At 42.9% G+C, this 25,926-nt stretch overlaps 1 protein-coding gene across 1 annotated transcript in view; it reads right to left on the bottom strand.

The window, feature by feature from the left end:
• The window catches only part of LOC310789218 (E3 ubiquitin-protein ligase TRIM50-like), a gene marked incomplete at both ends in the record, with an annotated part of 138,639 nt that overhangs the window by 63,115 nt on the left and 49,598 nt on the right, over positions 1 to 25,926 (bottom strand). The window contains one exon of the mRNA XM_083650806.1: positions 23,124 to 23,294. Coding sequence (XP_083506932.1) covers positions 23,124 to 23,294 — 171 coding nt within the window. The remainder of the gene's footprint in view (positions 1 to 23,123; positions 23,295 to 25,926) is intronic.

Here is a 25,926-nt window from a genome sequence, read left to right as displayed (position 1 = left end):
GTGATGCTTGAGAGATTGTTTTTGCATGTGTGTGTGTGTGTGTGTGTGTGTGTGTGTGTGTGTGTGTGTGATAACTGACTCTGCTCTGCTGTTTGCTTGCTGCATTGCTTAGTTTCAGAGCTGTACATTTCATGGGCTACTTCTGCAGTGTCTTTAGAGCAGTGGTTCCCAACCTTTTTACACCAAGTACCACCTGAGAAAGTAGTTGGCTCTCCAAGTACCACCATATGACCGACGTTAAAATACAGTCTATTCAGCTATGCACAGTTCACGCAGGAGGCAAATTTATTCTAACCTGCAGCCTATGTGCAACCTGCAGCAGCTGGGTTGACTGCTGTCTTCACCTCCTTGTGCTTCATCGTTGCTGCTCTCCTCTACTACAGCTCTTTTACGATTCCCTCCCGTTTTGATCCACTTTAGCATCCCTCCTCGTCTTTGTTCACCACTTGTGTAACCATGCGGGGCGGGCAGGTAATTGTGCATGCGCAACAGGTATAGTGTCCGTCAGAAACAAATATTTGTTTCTAAATCTCAAGACAACAAAATAAACCTCAATTTCAATGATCACAAGTTTATTTTCATTCGTAGTATTATTTTGATAGATAAACATGTTTTACAATTGATTTTAAAGTTGGGTTTATTTCATAATTTAAACATTGGGATTCCAGGGATCAAGTACCACCAGCAGGGGGGGGCGCAAGTACCACCTACCTTGAGAAACACTGCCAATAATATTAATAATTATTATTATTATTTAACTTTCACATGTTTGAAAACTACTACTAATGACCACCATGGATTTTGCACAAAAACTTTTTTTTTTTTTTTTTTTTTTTCCCACAGAGCCTTCCAAGTACCACCAGCAGGGGGCGCAAGTACCACCTACGGTACGCGTACCGTAGGTTGGGAACCACTGCTTTAGAGGACACAATAAGCTAAGTCGTGTGCAGTGTTGGGCAAGTTACTTTCAAAATGTAATATACTACATATTACTAGTTACTTTCATTTGGAAGTAATACGTTACTTTACAATATTTCTTTCTGTGTAGAGTAACTCATTACTTATTACACTACTTTTGCATTACTTTGACCAAAACAACAGCAGCAGTAGAATGACATCGCCGCCCCGGAACATCCCGAAAAATAATTTCAACCACCTTGAAGTCAGTGTAAACAATCCAAAATTCTAAATGTTATTATTTTCCTTTGTTATTGTCATCTATAGTGGTTATTTGCATAAAAACACATAGTTTGATTGGAAATTATTGTATCTTTTTTAAATATGTGCTTTAATTTAATAAAATGTAACTCAATTTGTAACTTGAGTTACTTGACAAAGTAACTGGTATAATATTACTGAAATCCTATAAGTAATATTGCCTATTGTTAAACACCAAGAAAACGGTTTGCATGATGTTCACCAAACGTCCTCATGCAGCAACCCGCTCGAATGTTTTCTTCAATGATGTAGAACTGGAATTAGTATCAGAATTCAAATACCTAGGTGTGATATTAGACCCCACACTGACCTTTAAGAACCAGGTCAAAAAGGTAGCTAACTCGGTAAAATTCAACCTGCTCAACTTCAAACACATTAGACACAGCATGTCTGTAGGTTCTGCCAGGACATTCTTACATGCTATGATATTTTCTCACCTGGACTATACTGTGTGACCAGCTGGTCTCTCACATGCACATCCACACTCAAACCACTTGAGTCACTCTATAAGAGAGCACTAAAAGTATTTGATTAAAAAAACTGTTCCTACCACTATTGTAACATCCTGGTCAAACACAACTTACTAAGTTTCAATAACTTTATTTCCTTTAAATATGCATGCACTGTTTTCAAGGTACTAAATGGCCTTGCCCCTCCCCCGCTAAATGAGTACATCAATCAGAGACCTGTATCTGGATCCACAACCAGAACCACCAGAGCCTCAATTAGAGGGGATTGTGTTATCCCATACAGGCGCACCACCTTTGGCCAGACAGTTATGTCTGTCAAGGGTGGCAAACTGTGGAACACAATTCCGTCGGCCATAAGGGAATGCCCAACACTAGGCATGTTTAAGGGTCAAGTGAAGAGATGGCTGAAGTCCACTCAACTATGTACTCATCACTAGGGAATATAACAGTATGTTTATACTGTATGGATATGTGTGTTGTATCTCTGTATTTTTTTTATTCTCTTATATCTGTTTGAGTAAGTCTTCTTTGTAGATTTTACTTTTTAGCTGGATGTTGATCCCAAACTCAGGTTTTAGTAACATACTGTCAGAGCCAGATTAACACCCCCAGGGGCCCCGGGGCACTGAAGCTCCCAGGGGCCCCCCTACCCATCGTCCGGTTGTTTGGATGTTTTTTCGCCATATTTAGAGGAATATCTCATTTTAAATTAACATTAGTATTATACTGTTCTGGCATTATTCAGTTTCTGAGATTCTGTTTCTCACTCACTCATAGGCGATTCGAGGCTTTGCAAACAGGTAGCACCAGCAGGATAAAAATATTAGTCTGACTGGGTGGTTTCTAGGGGGGGCTGTGCCCCCCCTGGACAAAGAAATTTTGTACATTTTAAAGTAAAATGCATGAATCTGATGCACTCTGAGAGCAAAAGGAAGAGGCTAATCTTCACATTAATATCCTCTTCACTGTGCTGTGGCTTTACAATGATGAAAAAATAATTGACATTACATTTCCAATACAAAACAGCAGAGGGTGCCACAGCACCACAAGCACCCCCACTTCCCGCGCCCCTGGTCACCACTTGCCCACACAGGCATCCAATGAGACTAAATCATCAGACTTAATCTTCTTGGAAACACATTTTATTTTGTCCTGATTGGTCTTAGATTTGTGTCATAGTTATGTGGAGCCCAACATGAGCCCGACCAAAAAAAAAGAAAAAGAAAAAAAAAGAAAAAAAATGTTTGGAGGGCCCCTTCACCCCGAGGGCCCCGGGGCACCTGCCCGGTTGCCCTATCGTTAATCCGGCCTTGAATACTGTATATTCCTGTATATTTTGTACTTTGCACTTTGTACTTAGCTATGTAGAGCTCTAATCTCAGGTTCGCACTTTGCACTTTGCATTGTGTTTACATTTTAAATATATTTTTGTTGCACTATGTTACTTTTTACCCCTACCAGGACTCTAAGCCTGTATCATCTGGCAGGGGGACTAACAATGGAAATCAGTCCTGTGACTGCAATTGTCGTGCATTTACATTTTTTTAAATGTTCATTAATGTACACCTGTCCCCTATCGAACAAATAAATGAAATGAATTGAATTGAATTGAATTGAATTGAATAAGTTATATTACTGAGTTACTGCTAAAAGTAATACATTACATGTAATATGTTACTTTTGTAATGAGTGTTACCCCCAACACTGGTCGTGTGTGTCAGTGTGTGTGGGGGAGGGGGTGTTGTTGGGACCTGCGCGTGTGTGTGTTCCTCATATAGGTGCACTCCCCCACCTCCAGATAGTAGCACGTGCAAATGAGCAGGGAGACGCAGATAATCAATTAACGTTATGAATTGCGAATGCGCAAATATAAGCGCAAACCGTTTGACAATTGGTGCAAAGAATTAACTTGTTTGCTCTGCTGTCACACAACCAGCAGAGTTGTTTTTCCACGTGAGGTAGGCTCTGGCTGACCCAAACACATCGTCTGCTGCACATTGCACTCCCATGTCGTATCTGCCAGAACAAGTGATTGCCTGTAATCGCGCAGGTTATATAATGTTACATCCTAACATTACAGCTGCTCTTATCTGGTTACAATCATAACGTGCAGTGCATCACTTTATGACCGTGGTAACAGCAAAGGCATGTTGTTGTTGTTTACAGTTGTAGCATAATCAGGCATTAACCTTACATTTACATGATTATAGGAAAGTATTGTTTCCGATATGTTTATGTGTTTGGTATGTCTAATATCCTTGTTTAGGCCTGGATTTGGAAACTAGACTATAATAAACATTATTTACGGATGGCTTTTTAAAACAAAGAAAATATTTCGAAATTAGCCTTAACGGTATTTTCTACCTGCTCTGAGCCCCGTATTACCGTAAATGCTCTTAATATTGACCGGGGCCTTTATTTACTGAGCCGCAGAGTAGGGATGCAACAATTATACATGTTGATGTACAATTATAGTCTGAGAAAAAACACGATTATCACGGTTTCACGATTATTATTATAGACGTATAAAAATCACATGTGCTTTATTTAAAGTGATAATATAAATAAACGTCTGTTAAGTCACAATCTTTCTGATAGTGAGTTAACACAATGGTGATTGAGCCTATGGCCCATTGATGGAAGCCTTTGGAAGCCTTATATTAGAGGCATTTATTTCTTAAAATAAAACTCTCATGGTTATAATCCCTTTATTTCCTGATATTATCGATGGTGTACCAGAATTTTTTATTTTTTTATTTTGCCTTTATTTATACAGGGAAGAATGTCTGAATGTCTCTGGTCCCTAGATCTTTGTTACATCGAAGTAGGGTCACGAGCCAAAAAAGGTTGGGAACCCCTGCTTTAGGGGGTCTTTAAGAAAAAAGAAAATGTGAATAAATAATTTTCTTGAAATTAAAGTTCTCAAATTTGTTCTTGATTTTTTCCTTAACTTTAAGACAGACCTTCACCCATCTTAAAAACCTACAGTGAAAAGGTAAGTTTCTACACATATTTCCTGTACAGCTTCATTTGCTGCCGGGCCAAGTTGGCCTCTGTCTCATGTCTGTTGAAAATAAGATAACACATTTTAGTTACCAACAGCAACCAATGTTTAAATCTTTGATCTAGTAGGTTATTCCCATAATTGTTTTGTAGATGGAAGCACTTTGGGTGGTCTCTTAGCCTCGTCTCCTAGTTGGTAGTAAGCCTAAAGTTTATTAACCAGGATTATTTCAGGCTCTATATACTTACTATATTATAAGTAAATACTAGTTGAAAACATGTATCAATACACAGCACAATATATGATGTTAATATCCCTTTTGCCATAATTCATTCATAGAGGCCCAATTTGGAGATTTATAAACTATCAATGAGTACGATAGAAAAATCTACAGCACCATGAGACAGGCCGCAACATTCACCAGCTACCTACTCTAGTTTCAGGGTGAGTGTAGCAAAGAGAAACCAATATAAAACATACTTGACCCTTTGCAAAGACAGCAGAGAGGGTGGGAGAAAACTGCAGGATGGTCAAGAACCTGACTTTGATCTTGGGGAGTCAGATGACGAGAGAGATGAGCAGTTTGTTATAATGTTCCACTGTTGTTCATACAGAAAGTGGGAGGCAGGCCTCCCCAGGGGGGCATCAAGCAATTTCAGGGAATTCTCAGTGAATGAAAGTGAAAAAATGTTACATTCATTATCAAAAAGCGATCACATGAATGTGAATGTGTGTGATTTTTTTTTTTTTTAACACAGTGACGGACAAGCCCGTCTTTTATTGTCACACAGTCACACACCAACACATGTATGCGGCCACAAACACACTGATGCTGACAGTGGCCGGTGAAATTTGTCCTCTGCATTTGACCCATCCTGGCTTGTCCTTTCCTCCGGGGGCAGGCCAGGAGCAGTGGTCGCTTTTTCTTTCCAGCGCCTGGGGACCAACTTCGGATGTTGTCGTCACTGGTCGGATGACGATCTTCTGCATGTTTTTAGTGGGGGGTTACGTAGAGGAACCCCCTGGGGAGCACGGGGAGAACATGCAAACTCCACACAGAAAGGCCCTTTCGACGAGATAACCCACCTGGGCAGTAGGCACTGAAGATATGGGGGGGACACAACTCGAGCACCCACAGCGTCCCAGGCGAGAATCGAACTCAGGACCTTCTAGCTGTGAGGCGACAGCGCTACCGACTGCGCCACCGTGCCCCCACAATTTGGTTAAAGAGATAGTTCAGTGATTTAGTAGTTTTAGGGAATTGCTACTTCCCCAGAAACACATAAATGCCTTCAGATATACCTTTTCTAAGTAATTGTTGTAGTCTGAAGTATGTCAAACAGCAATATCAGGTTATCTTGGCACAATTGTTGAATGTCCGTGGGATCAAATAATATAATCATGATCCCATAGGCATCCAGGAATTAAGTGAGGGGTGCACCTTCTTCCAAGTTTGTCCGGGGGGAGGCCCACAGTCTCAGACTTTGAAAAACCCTGGTTTATAAGATTGAAGTAGTTCCCTCCCTGTATTTCCATTGTGTATTTAAACAAATGTATAAACTGGCTTTGGTCTATAGTTTCTTAGTAACAATACCCTTCTAATTTAATGATGAAATCACCTCACAATGAAATATTCTGGCTATATTATACATTTCCTGAATCCTTTGAGTGCTGTGAGCATTCCTGTTTTTGTGTTTTGTGTCTCTGATGTTCCTTGATGCCACAGAGCTAAAAGAAAGTGTATAATTTAGGCAAACATTTTGGAAAATATCATTGATGGTTTGAAGAGCTCAAGTGACCTCTATATTTGCCTTAAATGAAAGCTAAGAAGGCCCCCTTTGAAATAGGACCAAAAACAATAGTATAAAACATCGAAAAATGTCCTGACCATGAGCCTAAACCAGGATATGCACTAGTGTCTAAAATGCAAATTACTTGGGTGGTTAACTAAAAATATCATCTACAGACATGTATCTTATCAAAAATGATAAACAAGTTTTGCCACCTTGAGTAGTACGGACAAGTGCAATTTTGAACTCTGGCCCATGGACTATAAGCACTTCCTAAAATGTCTTCTCATGTAATTTATGAAGCTCTATCTTGAGAACACATTGGTGCATCTGTCTTCTGATGGAACCTCACTATCCTGCTTCTCTAACCTCTAGAACAGCAGTCGGTCTCTTGTTGTTTTGTTATTTATTTTTTTATTTTTTTTCCCCGATTTTTTATCCCATTTTTATCCCCCGTTTAGTGCTCATTTGAATTACTCAATCCTGGTTGCTACTCCATCCTCTGCCGATCTGGGGAGAGCCGAGACTGATTCCATGCATCCTCCGAGACATGGGCAGTCAAGTCAGCCGCTTCTTTTCACCTGCCAGAGGAAGCTTCACCGGTAGGACATAGCACGTGGGAGGTTCACGCTATTCCAACCAGTTCCCCTCCCTCTGAACAGGCGCCCTTAACGATCAGAGGAGGAACCATATAAGCAACCAGGATGTTGCATGTTTTTGTGAAGGGGGTTCCTATATGAAGGAGACCCCCGGGAGGCACGGGGAGAACATGCAAACTCCACACAGAAAGGCCATTTTGCCGACCCCCACCCGGGTGGTGGGCACTCGAGGACATGCGGACGGGCACGCATTCCTTCAGTGTTCACATCGGCCCAGGTGGGAATCGAACCCACGACCTTCGAGCTGTGAGGCGATAGTGCTTACCACTGCACCACCGTACCTCCTCTTGTTGTTTTGTTGATGGAAACTGGGGTGAAACCTTGTGCCTAACCAAGGTCGTTATCGCACTCGTGGCGGTTTGGTGATAAGATGTAAACTTTGTTAAGTGGTGGCTAGCCAGCTAACAGATCCTTATCTGCACTGTCAACAGTATGAAACTGCTCTCTGTTTACTCGGCCTGCAGCCGCGTCTGATCCGAGTCAACTGATGTGGTCAACAAGTAGAGTGAGGCTGTAACACCAGCAGGATCCCTCTCCCTCTATACTAAGCATATGGCAGGTTTTCTTATGGAGGAGATGAACTGTTAGGAGTGAAGGCCATGGGCACAATTCACCAATGTGTTCTTAAAGACCCTGGAAACCTGGAAAGATTAAGAAATGACAAAAGGAAATTCTATGTTCTTAAAGACCACGGGCCCTATCCTTATACAGGCGATATCCCCTATTAGCACTTGCGCACCTGTTTGCTCGTGCCTTAAAGCAGGGAAGATTGCAGTCCGCTGTCCAGGTGTTATGCCACGTTTTGCACCCCTGCCAGGCAGCAGTAAAACGCATCCCCACCTCACAGGGACATATTGTAATGATTTATACAGAAATGTAACTGTTTAAAAGTGATATAATTGTCTGGTAGACGTGACCTCCATGATTTCTAAGTCAAAACAGCCCCGAAATATGTTGGGGATGCAATTCTCGGCGGCGATGCGGAAACGTTCATGGCACGTGTCGCAGGCGGAAACTAGAGCCATGCCAAAATCATCTGCGCCCCAAAATGCCTGCGCAAACGGCAAACGGGATTTGGGTGGTCTTAACTACCAGAATTATTCACGGGTGTGGCCAGGCAATGCTGGGCTCCTCCCCCCAGACCCTAATGGGGGAGCAGTTGACTAATGGGGGAGCAGTTAGGCTAATGGGGGAGCAGTTGCCATAAGCGTCAAAGATGACTTCCATGGGTTTACATTGAGTTTAGTCGGAAAGCCCAAGTCGTTTCATGAGTCGCTCAAGGGTACCATGTTAGTAACAAGCGACGCACAAGGGACGGGACAAAGCGTCAATATGCTACGTGCTCGGAGTGAGAACGTGTTGCGATTTTCTGTGCCAAATCATGTTCAATGGAAATGGTGGCCAGTCCATTCAGTCTATCTTGTTTCATTGTGCTCCGAAGGTAATTCTTTATTTCAACTTGGAAAAACTGCGTTCTCCCGAGGCAACTGAAACGGGGAGGGTGAGAAGCACTCGTAATGCTATAAAAGCATTTGGAAAAACGGATGCCATGTCATTTTCACAGATGAACTTCAGTGCATCTAGTGGTTTAGTTCCAGCTGATAGACGTCTGCTCAAGCCTCTCAACTCCGCAAAAAGTTCCTGTCCGTCAATATCTGTGGAGTCGCTCGCTGTGTGTCAGGGCTTTTTCCAGTTTTGTGCGTTTTTGGAGAACATTTTTATCCTTGATGGATGCAATATGTTTAACTGGCGCTTTTTTCCGCTTTGTTGTTGTGGCGTTGTTGGGGTGAGGGCGGGCCACCGCGGGAGCAGGTAGGCGGGTGCTGCAGGTGCATGAAGTCCAGTCATTGATGCAGCGCCACATTGACCCATTCCTCAGCAAATTACTATAAGGCAGAAAATGTCATCAACCAACCAGCAACCACGAACCACCACAGCTATGTTGTTTATTTTATTTTGGTTTTATTGTGTGGGTTTGTTTGTTTTTTCTGCCTCATCTTGCCGCTCCCACAAGATAGCGCCATAGGCGGTCGCCTATGTCGCCTATATGCACGAACCAGCCCTGCCTCCGGGTTATGAAGGTAAATAGCCTATGTCCATTGTCAACACGTTCTCACTCCGAGCACGTAGCATATTGACGCTTTGTCCCGTCCCTTGTCCTATGTTCCCCATTTTTGTGGGACCGGGGAACATAGAAAAAGGGTCCTATGTTCCCCGCTTTTCCCAAATAGGGTTCTATGTTCCCCGCTATGTTCCCTGGTCCGATGTGTCTCCCGAAATGCCAAAAACAGCCTACCTCATATGATCGCGCAATTTGCATTGCGCATGGCGTTAAACTACCGCAAACGCTAAATTAGCGCTTTTGGGAAGATAGGGCCCCACATCAACCGGGTCTCAGAGAGGGTCGGTGACATATCAGACTGAAAACAGATATTGCCTGAGATGAAAGAGGGTTGAAAGGCGGGCCATAGCGTGTCGATGATTTGATAGTTATGTGGAATGGAGTTGGCAATGTTCTACCCCCAAATCAAGCGTGTTCTAGCGCTACGCGGGTGGGCTCCACAGAGAACCAGGGAACAGGCTGTCTCCACATGTACTGCTGTTTGAAAACCGAGGCAAATGTGCCACCATAAGACGTTAACGTTATTCTGGGAATGCGAGTTTAAAGAACCAGTTACATCAGTGATACTCAACTTGCAGCCCGGGGGCCAGGTGCGGCCCACGATGGGGTGCAGAGTGGCCCCCCGACCATTTTCTAATTCACAATGAAAACTATTGTGAAATACAGTTTGACTGAGCTGCAGCTAAATTGTCAAATACCGCTGTCTGCTCACCACCCAGGCACGTATATGTACTTAACTAACTTAAACTAACTATCTGTGTGCACAAAATTGTCAGACTAAACTCCGGCTGACACCCCAAAACCCTACAATCAGCTACAGAAAAAATGTATTCATGTTTGTTTATTACCTGGCCCCTGGCCTCCTATAATTTTACGAAAGTGGCCCCCGGGCAAAGCAAGTTAAATATCCCTGAGTTACATGTTCTATGCATTCTACATTAAATTAAGACATTACTGTTTGTTTTATTTTGTATTTTACATATTTATTGGCCAAGTAAATATGAACAATTATGGGCTTAGAATAGTCTGCTCATGTAGGCACTAGGCGGCCATCTTGCCTGCAGAATTTTCTCTCTTTTTTCTTTCTTTTTTATATTTCCCCCTCTATTTTTTATCCCATTTTTATCCCCCATTAGTTTATTTATCCTGGTTGCGGCACGCATTCCTTCAGCGTTCACAGCGTCCCAGGTGAGAATCGAACCCAGGACCTTCTAGCTGTGAGGCGACAGCTCTACCACTGAGCCACCATGCCCCCCCGCAGAAGTTTCTCTTATGAAAAAATGAAGACGGGGGAATTAAATTTAGTTTCTTCCCCCAATGTAATTTTTTATATTTGCTTCAACTGAAATATTTTATGGTCACTCATGATTCAAAACGATAATATGCTTTGAGTTGCGACCTGGAAATGAGGAATACAGGGCATGTACAAGTCCTGTACAAGGTGGGATTACACGGAGGCCATGGTCTCTATTGCCCCTCCCTCTGGCCGTGATGCCCTGAGATCCCTAAGGCCACCTTGGCAGTGCCTTGCTACCAGCCTGCTACTGGCAGTTGCTTTAAAAGCGTCAGTGGTCTCAGTTTAATGTAACCTGCCCTATACAAAGGATGGCTCATTTTAACACACATTTCATAAAAATCGCTCTTCAGGATGTCAATAGAGCAATGGCCTTTGTGCCCTGGTATGTGGCATTGCGCCCTAAAAAATATGCGATGCCAAAGGCCAAATGGTCTTGCCCCTAAAACGATGAAATTCCCACCTTGGTACTGTAACTAGCTTATTTTCGGACACACAGTGCCTCATAACATTCTATCATAGTGGCAATGAGAAAATGAACGATCTATTGGTGCAACGTGCTCAGCCTGGTGTGTTTGCTGTCCGTCACATTAGAGATAGTGGGCCCTATCTTCCCAAAAGTGGTAATTTAGCGTTTGCGCTCGTTGGTGCGCAATGCAAATTGGGGGCGGGCACAAGCGCATGCCTGTTATAATTGTTCTGGGTATAGGCGTGCCACATGCCAAAGCAGGCGTTTCAGCGCTAAAATGTGGGGATAGATGGCATTATCCTATCGTGAGCAGTGCGCAATTACTTTGCGCTAAGAGCTTTGAAAAGGAGCTCTTACACGCTAAATACCTCACTGAGCAGGAGCACGGTTACATGCCGCCACTCAGAAATCTCGCCACTCCGACATTCCGCCACTAAGAAATATTGCCACTCAGAAATCTCATCACTCCGATTTTCATAAGGTCCGCCACTCCGAATTTGATTTGACTTCCAGTTCACGTTCAGGCAGCTGTGCAGGGTGCTGAACCGGGTGTCAGATAAAGTACTCGGGCGAGTCGGGCGGAGCCGCAGCCTGCAGCTTGCACTCTGTGATTTCTTGTGTCTATATAATATATCTGGTGTGTCTAAATATTAACCAAACCTGAACTATGAACCAAACCGTGAAAGCTTTCCCAAAATCTACTTTGAATTATGGAATTGATTAGAATAGTTTTTGTCAATAAATATTTTCGTTTGGACTTTTAAACTTCTGTAGGCTGTGTGCCAATTCTCTCTCTCTCTTTCTCTTTCAATCTCTCTCTCTCAGATGCTGCTAAATGTGTTGCCTCGAATCCTCGAAATGATTGTGGAGCCCAGCAAAATTAAAATAAAGACGTGTTGTTCAAAGATGTTTGGCACATTTTAAATTGCAAAATGCAATTTAAAATTTGCCTTTTTTAATTCATTTTCATATTCTTGCTTATTCATTTTCATATTATTTGTCCTTTGCATAATTATTTTTCGCCTTTACTTTACCATTAGACAACTGTTTTACTTAAAGCACAAGCAGAATTGTGCCACACTGTATACAGGTTAATTAAGTAGGCTACTAACTTGCACAATAAATAATTAAATAAATAATTTGCTATAGACTACACAATGTCAAAAATATGCGTGTTCAGGGATGCATGAAGCTGGGGCGGGACGAGAACAATGATGCGATGAAGGTTGGAGTAGTAGTACCGGCCAATCCACTTTCACCCCTGGGTGAAAGGAAAACACTCTTAATAAAACGTCTCCCACATTTACACCTTGTTTACTGCTATAGCGAAATTATATGAAGACAGTGACATATAATAATAAAACAATGAGTTGAAACGTTTATTTCAAGCTGCAGGAATACAGGAAACTCTGAGAAATATGGACTTGAAAATCTATTTCGGAGTGGGGGGGTTTCGGAGTGGGGGGGTTAAATCAATTTAAATTTCGGAGTGGGGGGGTTTCTGAGTGGGGGTGTGTCGGAACGGTGGTGTTTCGGAATGGAAGGCGGTCCCCGACACGCAGTTCAGGGATTCCGTTAGCTGGTAATTGCAGCTTTTAGCCGGTATTTGTTGACATGGGCCAGCAAATTAAAAGGTCGCCGCTCAAGCACCAGGTTGGAAATGCCAAATAAATAAATTCATTATACTGATTGAACCAAAGTGATGTGTGTCTATCTCTCCCTCCATTCAATTTCAGCACCACGGACAGCAGGGATTCCGCTAGGATTTTCACTGGCCCCAATGCAACCGGTATCGTTCCAAAATTCTTTATAGATTCCTTATAGGATATTTACCAACCCAGTCAAAATGTAGCTATTGAAAAAAGATCAATTGAATCTTTTTTTACATAGCCTACATAACATATTTTTAGCAAACGAAATTTTCATTTTAAAATCATTTTTGTTTACGTTTGTTTCAAAATAATTATATGCACTGCCGGTCTGAGGTGCAAAGTTAGTGAGGAGAGCCTCACCACTCGTTAATTAATTAATTAATTCGGTTCAGGTTTGAATTTACGTTCAGAAATAACATTTAAACAGCAATAAAACTTTTATCGATATAGCCTAAGGGCGCCTCGACCTCTTCTTCTCAGGAGTAGCAGGAGCTTGATGCTTTCTGTCGTCTTTCTGGCCTCGGCTGAAGTAGCCACTTGCACCATCATTAGCTATAGCTATGTTTAAAAAATAACTTGCCCAGCTATGTCTGCTTTTCCATTTTGATCTCGTGTCGGCCGTCCGCGGGAATCGGGATGCTGCTGCTGTGTGCATATGTTTTTTTTGGCTGCTGGCTCGTTGGCTTTGGAGAGACAATGCACATTTGATTTAAATCGGCAAGCAGGTAGAAATTGAAACTGATGCGAGCCAGCAAGCAACATGTTATGGTTTTTTGTTCAATTAAAATTGGTTGTAATTCCATTTTGTTTGATCATGATGTTGCAGATGGACTTTGGCTGAAAGAGGATATCTTTAGATTTTCAGACTAAATCCTTCATCAAAACTATTGGAGAATGGGCTCCTCAATATAGGCTATGGGTTTCTCATTGGCCCATGCTACACCCTTCCACCAATTTTCATGAAAATCAGTAAAACGCGAAACCATAGCATGCTTTACACCGTCGGTAAGAATATTTCGGGCACTGCCCCCTAGTCCGACACCTCACAAGTCCGAAAAATGATGCACTGGACAGACATCTCATTAGTCCGACAGCTCGTTAACCCGACAACGAAAATCTCACTAATCCGACAATAATGTGCTTTGACTGCAGCGCAAACAGCACATTTCTCTGCTGGTTTTCTCTCCTTCTTTCTCTCTCACCCCCCTCTCTCTCATGAACATAATGTAGTAAACCTGCTGTGGGAGGAGACGTTTGCCGGGTGCACACACACACACACAGAGAGAGGGGGAGAGAGAGCGAGTGTGTGTATTAAATCACAAACTGGCAGCGCCCTGTCTCTCCACGCGCGCATCCAACAGCCATGCAGTTTCCAAGTTTCTACAGTGAAATCATCAGGAATACAGGATTTTTTTCAGTGATCGATCATTTAGGGAACAATATTAGCGCCGCTGCCGCCTGTGAGAGTAACATGACTCTCTGATAATGAACTCTGATCATTTGTTATGACTGTTTTTGAAGATCATGACCAGTCAGATGGATAATAGATAGTAGTTGGATAGATAGTTGGGAGGATGCTATGAAGCGCAGGCTGTGTGATGCAGGCAGCATTACGCACAGGTGAGGTAGCCTATGTTACAGGCATTTTTCAGCAGCTAAGATTGCTATAGGAGCACAAACATTTATTTTAGATCTATCACCAACAACTCCTACAGTAGCTGCACTATCCGTCATGTGGTTTAAAACAGGTTGCAGCAGTAAATTATGTTATTATTAAATTTTTTATTATACAATTTTTGCAGCGCTCCGAAAGACACAATAGGCCTATAGGCTACGACGTAACGTTCTTTTCCTTCCAGCCTGTTCCAGTGTGTTTCCATAGTATATCGTACAGTGTGGGGATATGAATAATAATGCACATCGGGCTATAGCATAGGCTATAGCCTAGCAGTGCAGTACCATGCAGCAGCCTATTGGAATTGTTGAATGATCAAAAACATTAGGATATGTTCATAATAGAGGGAGGGAGGGGTGAGAGAGAAGAAGAGAAAACCAGCGGAGAAATTTGCCGTTTTGTAGGCTTCAGTCTAGACTGAATGAGAAGAGTGACTTGCGCTGCTGTCAGAGCACATTATCTAACGAGCTGTCGGATTAGTGAGATTTTCGTTGTCGGGTTAATGAGCTGTCAAACTTATGAGACAGCTGTCCAATGCGTCATTTTTCGGGCTCGTTATGGCCCCTATCGTTGCATCAGCCTATAAACTGCGCTGAGCGCCCAGCGCAGCGCAGATCAGTGGGTGTGGACCAGCCCACTCGATATCTTGGTGTTGGCGCTACACGCAGCCTTTAAGCATTACAACCACGCCTTTTAAGTGTAAAATTATGCAATATCTGCTCATTGGGTAAGTGCAGTAAACGAATCACATGCTTCACTTTTCAGCTCCAATTCCACGGAGCGATCCAGTCCGGCTTCAGAAAAGCTGAGGGCTCTGATCTCCCCCCCTCCCTTTTATCCCCTCTTGTCTGTCTCCATATATAGGCTATTATTCCATATTATTCTCAAACCAATCTAACTGCAGTTTAAATACTGCAAGCATGTAAATACGCTACACTATAGCAAGAGCAAAGTGAAAAGAATGTTCTAAACGCATCAGCTAGAAAAATATAGCATATCCGTATGATGAGATTAATTAGATTGGTGAAAGTTTGTCCAGAATGATATTGTTTTGCTACCTTTTCTTCTCCCCTGCTGCACAGGTAGGATGATGCACATAAATATAGCCTACATTATGTAAAGTCATTGCATAAATGTGTTTTTATTGTAAAACTAAAATGTGAAGTAGAGCCAATTTATTGGAGCGGACATCACAGTAGAACCGCGTTACACTGTCACTCATCTAAATCACGTTAAATCTACAAGGGATATATATAGCCCCAATATGACATATATGTTTCACATAGGGTGGTGTTTTTCGATGTTTTATTTGGTCCAATATTGAAATGTTCTACAATTGCAGGTTGTGTTACCATTACACATTATTTAGATCTACCTTTATATCTATTTCGGCTTATTTGGTTGCTATTTATTAGCGAAATGGATTAGCCCAATGCATGCTGGGAGATTTCACATGCCAGGCAGTGAACTTACAACTTATTTTTTCTATCGGACGTGTGTTGTGTCTGTCTGAGCGAGGGAGTCAGAGAGAGAGAGAGTCGTATTGTGCCTGTCAGACTGATGAGCAAGAGAGAGGGAGTGACACAGAGATGGGTGACAGAGGAGAGGCAGAGGAGCGCTCCGCGCAACTGGCGCACTGAATAGGCCTGGTTTTCAAAAGCGCAAAGCGCTAAATTAACGCCAGGTAGGAAGATATCATTAGGCCGGTATTTAAGGCCGAAACGCCCATTCTCGCCCATTCTGGGACTGCGCTACGCCCATGTGCCATGGCACCAAATATTTCAGTGGTAGGCTACCATCATCTGCCATCATTGTCTATCAGTGTTAGGATTTCCCCCGGCCATGCTGACCCATTGACCATGCGTCTATATGAGGAGACACCACCTGAATGGCTCTGGCAAAGGCAACATGTAGAAAGGCATGTGAATAAAATGTTTATCTGCAAAGCAGGATTTAGATTTAGAGATTTGTTTTTATCAAGCTTCACAACAGGGTAAGTAAGTAAGTAAGTAAGTAACCTTTATTTATATAGCGCTCTTCGTAGCACGAGTGCATCACAGAGGACCACATACAGTTTAAAACAAGTAATACAATTAAAACATCTCATATAATTAAAGCATATCTAAGAAAATGCAAAATTAAGCTAGCAGAAAAATAAAGACAGACATTGCAAGCAGAAGAATGAAATAAATCAAAACAAATCAAAACAGTCGGTAAAATCTATGTATGGCCGAAAGCTTTTCTGAACAGGAAAGTTTTTAATTGCTTTTTGAACACAAGTTCAGAGGAAGAGACTCTCAGGTCTAGAGGGAGAGTATTCCAGAGCCTTGGGGGCACCACCGCAAAGGCTCTATCACCCTTAGTTTTTAATCTGGTCCAGGGCACCGCCAGTAACTCCTGGTCGGACGACCTCAGAGACCGACTGGCCGAGTATGAATGGAGAAGCTCGGAGATGTAAACCGGGGTTTGTCCATGGAGGGCTCTATAGGTTAAGACCAGGACTTTAAACTGAATTCTGAAATTCACTGGGAGCCAGTGGAGAGAGGCTAGGATAGGGGTGATGTGGCAGGACTTTTTTGACCTGGTGAGCAATCTTGCAGCGGCATTTTGGACAAGTTGGAGCTGGTTTATGGATGATTGGTTAAGGCAGGTGAAAAGTGAGTTACAATAATCGAGTCTTGAGGAAATGAAAGCATGTACAGCTATTTCCAGTTCAGCAGGTGATACAATGGACCGTAATTTGACAATATTTCTGAGGTGGTAGAAGCAGGAGCGGGTTAGGGAATTTACATGTTTATCCAAATGCATAGATTGCTCAAAGAAAACACCTAAATTTCTCAGAGAGGGGCGGATATTTCCCTTGAGGGATCCCATGTGGCTCGCCACTCTGGAGGCAATGCTGTCGCTAGCGATGATCAGCACTTCTGTCTTGGCAGCATTTAGTTGTAGGAAATTGCTCGCCATCCATTGCTCAATGGCGGCCAGACACTCATGAAGGATACTGAGACTCTCTAAGTTATCGGGTTTAAAAGAGAAATGGAGCTGGATGTCGTCTGCATAAAAATGATAAGAAATACCCTTAAAAGAACTGATTAAAAGGCCTAGGGGAAGCATGTACAGGCCGAAAAGATCTGGCGCCAGCACGGATCCCTGTGGCACACCGCACGAAAGGGGGGAGGAGTCAGATTTAAAAGGGCCAACGGCTACTGAGAAACTTCTCTCTGTTAGGTAAGAGGCAAACCAACTTAGTGCGCTCCCTGAGATACCCACCCAGTCCCTGAGCCTATCCAGCAAGATGCTGTGGTCAACCGTGTCAAATGCTGCACTGAGATCAAGTAAAACCAGGACACCCTGTGTCACACACACAGGGTGTGTGTGACATGGGCAGACCATGTCTGTGACAGCCTGTCGCTGTCCATCGACGGTGGTGTTGAAATGTTCATCAATCGATGCATAGTCTCGCTAGCCAGCCTCTCTTCCTTTCTGTCAGAGAGTCTGGCGTCGCAGGTTTCCATTGTGGGATTGCGAAAAAAATGCTCTGTTTGGGTTAACCAATCAGCTTCGTCTTGGGCGGTGCTTAACGTTAGTGCCCTTGGAAAATAGTTTCGGGGTGGAACTTGTGTCGGCGGAACATTTAGACGGGAGGAGAGCGCACAGGCATAAAGACAGACTGTTAGACTGTTAGACAGCAAATGTTCTAAACATATTCTCTGGATATCTTTACAACCATCCACCGAAAGTGCCGAGCAGGCCTTCTTTATTGCACAATCCATATCTTCTTCAAAACTTGCCATTTTCAGCATGTAGCAACGAGTTAGCCCATAGATTTCTGCCGTTAGCTTTCTACGCTAGCTAGTTAGCGTTGTTCGGCGGCCGGGAGCATTACAGCGACACACATGCCATGGGAGCGGAAGCCGCTCTGATTGACATATGGTCGGAGCCAATGACAGAGCGTGACAGAGCTTGCAAGCGGGGGAGCGGATATCCTGCTGCCACCGAAACAGCCGCTCGAATGGGAGAGCAGCTTTAGAGCAGGGGCGGGCTGATCCCCGTGCCTGTTTCCGCGACGCCAGACTCTCTGACAGAAAGCAAGAGAGGCTGGCTAGCGAGACTAATCGATGCATAGAGCGCATTGCGCTGTCCTCGGTGCTGAAACATCTGAAGCTTCACTGTCCGCTTTCTTAGACATAGCCTACTGTATCACTTGGCTCAATACGTGACAAATTGTTTATGGATATAACATACCTTTCTAGACATGAGGAGTCTTTGTTTTTTTGCCGAAGGTGAGTAGAGCGGGCGGGGGGAGCGCGGGGGCGGTGGGGAGGAGTGCGGTGCGGAGGAGAGCCTGAAGAACAGAATTGGGCAGCCAAAAAACCTCGTGCCTATCAGACAATTCCTAAACGCCTCTGCAATTCTCAATTCTTAATGGATTTCTGTTTTCTGTTTAAATGGCCCTGTAATCTATGAATTGAGGCAGTAAATTCGGCTATGTCAACCATGCGTCTATCACTTAGATCAAATTCAAACTTAGAAATGCAAGTGTCGGGTCTTACAGTCTATGCCCGCTGGTTTACCATAAAGAAAAGTGCCACAGCAAGCTAAGAGAGAAGGTGTAGCCTACCCGATCGGACTGTTGACAGACTGCACGTCTCATCTCTGGCTTGTTGCAGGTAGGCAACTTCTTAATTTAGATTATCTTTCAAGTTATTTAATTTCACATTCTTGGATGCAAAGAGACATTTAATGTAGGCCCGCCAGTGTCTTTCTTTAGGCTTAATTAAACAGGAATACATCATATTTACATCATAAATATGATGGGTTCGTTTAAACTAAACGAACCCATCATAGGCTATATTGTTTTCATTGTACCTTTCCTGTGTTCTTGGACTTAGCCTGTTGCTTTCTCCTCAAAACTGCATAATAATGTCAATGGAATGAAAAGAAAAAATCTAGGCTACAATAGGCTATCATAACATGTTGGTGTTATAGACACGATCGCGATGGGATGTGCCAAAATGCGACATTTACACTTCAAGTTGTACTCTTTGATTGAATGGTGTTAAGACCATATTTGACACACATAATTAGCGAGCAGATGACAGAGATTATGTGGGGAGGCTGTAGCTCAGGAGGTAGAGCGGGTCGTCACTAATCGCTTCGATTAGTGGATCGATTCGATTCCCGGCTCCTCCAGGCTGCATGTCGAAGTGTCTTTGGGCAAGATACTGAACCACAAATTGCTCCTGATGGTGTGCCAGCACCGCGCGTGGCAGCTTGCCACCATCGGTGTATGAATGAATGGGTGAATGGCTGGTATTGTGTAGGCTCATTTTATACCCGGGAGTTGTAACGTTATAAAACACATTTCCTGGCATACGCAGGCAGTTGGACAACCTGGTAAGTTCTGAAAATATGTGTCTGTTATTCCAGCTATCATTATCGGTTGTTAGATTGTTGGTAATGTTATGCCGACATTAAAGAATGAAGCTAAGCCGGCTAATGCTAGCTTGACACCGTTAAAACCATTGATGTATTAAAATAACCGATAACGTAGCTGGAGTAACTAATAAAACATATTTTTTGAACTTACTACTTCAGACCCCAAACAACGTTACTTCCTCGTGCACCTTTCTCAAAACAATGTCCTTTTTATCGGGGGTGAGGAGGTGGTGAGGGTGGACATCTACAAATACCTGGGCGTCCACCTGGACAAGAGACTGGACTGGAGCTGCAACACCGAGGCTGTACACAAGAAGGGGCAGAGCAGACTATATTTATTGAGGAAGCTCGGTTCCTTCAAGGTGTGCAGCAGGATGATGCAGACCTTCTACCAGTCTGTTGTGGCAAGTGCCATCCTCTTCGCAGCCATCAGTTGGGGCAGCAGTATCAGAGCCAGAGACTCCAAGAAACTGAACAAACTGATAAGCTGGCTCTGTGCTGGGAACTACTCTGGAGCCCCTGGAGGTGGTGGTGGAGAGGAGGATGCTGGAGAAAGTGCTCAAAATAATGGACAATGTGACACACCCCCTACACGACCTACTGACTGGACAACAGAGTGTGTTCAGTCAGAGGCTCCGGCAGCTCCCCTGCACTAAAGAGCGTTACAGGAGGTATTTTGTGCCCACTGCAATTAGCATATATAATAAGTTGTGTACATGCAGGGAGGGCAGACTCCTCCTTTCACTCCCTCTCCCTCTCTACTCCACACACCTCCCATAGATACGCTGGTGAACCCTCATTTCATCATTGCTGTTGCTGTATGTCACTTTATAATTATAATGATGTTGCACAATGTCCATTTTGGCCACATATAACATGTGTGCTTGCTACAGCTGTAAATTACAGGTGCAATTTATTTCCTTATCTTATTTTATTTAACGTTATTGTAGATAGGATAACTTAAATGCTGTGCTTTCTTGACATGTTTCTGACATGGTATCTATGTCTGACATATTTTTGACATTGGCTTTTATATGATTAATAAAGTACTCTATCTATCTATCTATCTTATTGCGGTCCATGATGTGGTGTTTGAAACCAAGTAGGCTAATGCTAAATATTGTGTGCACTGTGAGTAGAGCAGAGTGCTCTTAATTGGTTAATACTCAATTGGTGTAAGCTGATTGGCTGCGCCAAAGATCAGAGCTAGAGCAGCCTGATTCTGGAATGTTCTGTCCAGGTGCCTTCCAAACTGAGTAGACGTGTGTTTGGCTCTCTCGCTGAATAAAGCATTGTGAATTGATCTGCTGCGATCTAGTGTTGGTTTGTTCCCTTGAAACTAAACCTACAACATTCTGTTAAGACACAACAATCGATATACAGTCTGGTAGACAGATAAAGCATTGTCTTCCCTCTGTTTTACCCAACGTTAGCCCGGTGTGTTAGCCAGGCTGCCTGGTCTCTTCTCTGTATATCCTTACAACAGCTAAGAGAGGAGCTTGTGAAGAACGAACATCCCCACAGTCAAAGCACGACCCTGAGATATCTATATAAAAACGTTTATTGCTTTAATACCAAAAATAAAACCTCCAGTGTCAGTATAAGCTAAAGCTAACGCGTTAGCTATTAGCTAATGGCTGGTGGTTGTGTACACTTGTGTAGGCCCCATGTTATGGTTAGACCCGGGAGTTAACATTATAAAACACATTTCCTGGCATATGCAGGTAGTTGGAAAACCGGTAAGTTCTGAAAATATGTGTCTATTATTGTGTTATTCCAGCTATCGTTATCGGTTGTATAGTAATATTAAGCTGACAAAAACTGGCAAAACAGCCGGTTAACACAAGCGGGTAATGCTAGCCTACTTCCATTAAAACCATTGTGTATTAAAATAACTGATAACGTAGCTGGAGTAACTAATAAAACACATATTTTCTGAACTTACTTCAGTCCCCAATCAACGTTACTTCCTCGCGCACCTTTCTCAAAACAATGTCCTTTTTATTGCGGTCCATCGATATACAGTCTGGTAGACAGATCAAGCAGTGTCTTCCTTTTGTTTTACCCATGGTTTTACCAAGCAGTGTCTTCTCTATGTAAAATAGATCTATAAGGTGAAGAGCCTGTCCAGCCAATGACGGCTTGAGACTGGCTGCCACAGCTGTCAGTCATCCCTTTTTATATGTCAAATAACTACCGTACTTAAATACAAACTGATCAGAAAAATGACCACTTGCACATGCATTAGCATGATAAGAACTATCTAAAATGATACAACCCACCTTTGGAAAAAAATTATCTGACGTGTACTGTAATTATTTCGGTTGTGATTTCCCCATCCACTAACATGGGGAGGCGGCCCTTGTGACCTATACTGGCACCTGCCGCCAGAGCGGCGATCTAACATGCAGCGGCTACACTAAACGGGACCGATCCTCAGTCCATATTATAATATGTCCATGCATGGTCAGGTCACCATGACACACAGGAGGTGAGGTGCACAGATCCATCTCCCCTGGCATGGAAACGCTGTGTTGGGTGGGCAGATGCACACAGGATACGCCCTGGAACAACTGTGTGACCTCCAACTCATCTGTGTGTAGTGGTCTGCTCAAACAAAAACCATCGAGGCAGTAACTGCGGGACTGAACAGCAAGAACAGAGAGGCCCTGCATGTAAAACTGAAGAAAACAATAGTGTTGACTTAACTGCCACCAATTGGAAAGTATGTTGCCAGCATTTGAAGCGGTAGCGACTCGCATTGGTTTGTTTGCAATATTTGAATGAGTTCAATTTACAGAAATGCTGAATGCATGCATGCATGAAAGCACAGACACATTTGGAGAGGGAAGCACTGAAAACAGGGACATTCACCATCGTTTTTGAAAAGAAGGTGACACAGTCTTCTATGAAATTGTGCTGGCAACCTCCATGTGTGTTATATGGACACATTTCACCTGTGCTTCATTTGGCATGGGGGTGAGTACAAGATGGAAAAAAGTTTCATTTTTGGGTGAACTATTCTTTTAAGCTCTGGTTAATTTCCAGTTAGGCTTCAGTGTCATGACCTCTGACCCTCCCAGGGCAGCTCATCTCACATCATCCTCACTTCCTGCTGTTTAGTCAGCAGGGATCCATTAGATCAGTGTTATATGCTGTGAAACGAGCGGGTCCAAATGAGACCTCGTCAGCCATTTAACACTTACCTTTAGTAGTTTAGCTAATGCTCAGCAGTGGGTAGACTAAACAAAAATGGTACTCGAGTAAAAGTACAGTTACTTTATAATGATATTTACTCAAGTAGAAGTAAAAGTACACAGGGTGATCTTACCTTCATGCGGCTGTAGACCGAGCTGACGGGGGTGATTCTGTGACCGCGGTGCGCTCCGATGCTGCCGCAGAGACCACAGATCACCGTCCGCTCGTCCTCGCAGTACAGGCTGAGCGGGTTGTGGTGCTGAGGGCAGGACTCTGGCTGGGCCCGCCCCGAAACACTCACGTCCTGACGGGAGGTAATCAGCAATGTCAATCATCATTCAACAATACACACAATTGTAGTCTTTAAATCACTTCTTAAAACATGTTTCTTCACTTGTTTTAATTAAAGGGTATGATGTTTTGATTGAAGAGAATGACATTTGCTTCCATTTAAAGTCCCTGGAAACCAAACATAAATATGTGTTTTGAGTTTGTCACACCACATGAAAATGTGTAATTAACCACCCAGTCAAATTTGAACTGAATTGAATGTCGCCAAGTATATACAATTAGAAGCAGCAATTCTTCTTAACCCTTTGATGCACAACATGGGTCAAAAGTGACCCAACCGAGTTTTTATGATCTGTATCTTTGCAATAACTTAATTTAATCTTTCAGTATTCCAGGTATTCCTCAATTAACTTGTTTTTGGTCATTAAACATTGTTATTTTATTCTTTCTCTTCATACTTTTTGAATAAAAAAGATTTTTGTATTAGTACCCTTCCAATGCACAACATGGGTCAAAAAGGACCCACATCTATTTTCTATGTTATTTCATGTAAGCCTGAGCGTTGCTTTGCTATATATCTGAAATAAATGTATTTTATCATTTACTATCACATATATTCAGTAAATATCATGTTTTTATTCAGCACAAATCATACTTTTTATGTTTCCTTTCTTACTCTATGAACAAGCACAGCTTTTGTATTCACACATCAACTTCACACACATGGGTCAGAAATGACCCACCTGCATTCACTGTGGCATTTGGTAGGAACCTTTTGAGTTTGAGCATGTTTGCAATTAGGAATGTATTTGGTGCGGACAACTACTCACCTGACACACATTTGTCTACTCAGCACGGCTGCCTTTGAACATCTGATAAGTAAGTAAGTTGTTTTACAATTGTTCTACCTAAGAAAATATTTGATGCCTTGTGAAAGGGTTGGCATAATTTAATTTTTGTACATTACTTGTCAGAAAGGGAAATGTTTCCAATACTATTAGCTAGCTGTTGACATATTATATTCTTGTTAGCTAAATTAATCTTATAGCTGGGTCACCAACATAAAACTCAAGATAGAAATGTAAATTGATGTGCATTTGAAAGTATTGTACATTTGATTTGCTTTATCCAGAGTATGGCTGCTCACAGATTTACAGCTGAGATGGTTCTAAGGATGCTGGATGAAGAACCAGATGAGGAGGCGATTGGAAATGATTCTGAGTCTGAAATATCTGAGGATGATGACCCGGACTATGTGCCACAGGATCAAGCTGGAGATGTGGGTGTGTCTTCAAATCCAGCTCTCCTAGATGAAGAAGACATAGACATAGGTGACTCATCTGATGAGTCCTTAGAAGAGGAAACGCAGACCCAGTCCAATAGACTGAGTAAAAAGGGGTCTTACTGGAATGAGAATCCCCCCACTTCCAGCAGAACAAGAAGCCATAACATTCTGAGGCTCAGAAGCTGCCCAGGACCTACACCCGGATCAAGAGCTGTTTCACCGAAAGATGCATGGGATATGTTCATCAGTGACAATATCATTGAGGAGGTTCTAAAATGCACCAACTTAGAGTGACGAAGAGCAGCCGCAGCTAAAGGGAAAAAGTGGAGAAGCGTCGAGAAAGAGGAATTCATGGCCTTTATTGGTGTAACCCTCCTTTCTGGGGGGGACAAGAGCTGGGATGTGGCCTTGCGGGAGCTGTTTCTGGATCCGCTGCAAAATCCAATGTACAAGGCCACCATGGGGCTCAGGAGATATGAGGATATCCGCCGCTTCATATGGTTTGACGACAAGAGGACCAGGGCGTTACGTCTGGAAACAGACCACATGGCGGCGTTTAGATACGTGTGGGACTGTTTCCTGGATAATTGCAGAATACGGTTCATCCCTAGTGACTGTGTCACCATAGATGAACAGCTGGTGCCATTCCGGGGCAGGTGCAAGTTCTTGCAGTATATGCCCAGCAAGCCTGCGAAGTACGGGATAAAAATCTTCTGGATGTGTGATGCAAGGGTCCCTTATGCAATAGATGGAATTCTCTACACAGGGAGACAGCCAGGAGAGGAGGTGCAGAGGAACCTTGGGGAGAACATTGTCCTATTTAATGACCCTGGCATGTTGACTATTATTTTGTTTAGGTTTTGTTTATTTTTGTAGTCAACTACATTCTATCTTTCGTGATTGTGCATAGACTGTATGTTCAGACTCAGAGTGCAGACAGTTCCCGACATTTTGCATTGTGCAAGGACGCAGGTTTAATACTGCCTTCATTTCACCACTGCTGTGAAATAAATCTTTTACTTGATTTCGAAATAGTCTTTAGTTTCTTGTGTTGTTATTTAGCCTTTCAGATGCTATTGCATGGTTAAAAAGTGCAGAAATAGGCATGGCGGTATATAACCTAATGTTTTACTACAAAAAAAAATATCAGCCCCCTCCCCATAACTGCACCCTCAGTGATGTCATCGTCCCGCCGGCCCATAGGCTACTCCCGAGTGGAGGCATAATGTTAGATTACGTGGACAGCTGTGGAGTGGGGGGAGAGAGAGAGAGAGAGAGAGAGAGAGAAAGAGAGAGAGAAGAGGAAACTAAAGTATCCTAAAGCAGTAGCCTACAATAAAATATTAGTTTTTACAGTTGG

Source organism: Poromitra crassiceps, assembly GCF_964638095.1.
Source record: "Poromitra crassiceps genome assembly, chromosome: 14".
Classification (NCBI taxonomy): Eukaryota; Metazoa; Chordata; class Actinopteri; order Beryciformes; family Melamphaidae; genus Poromitra; species Poromitra crassiceps.
This window is presented reverse-complemented; position numbering and strand designations above follow the sequence as displayed.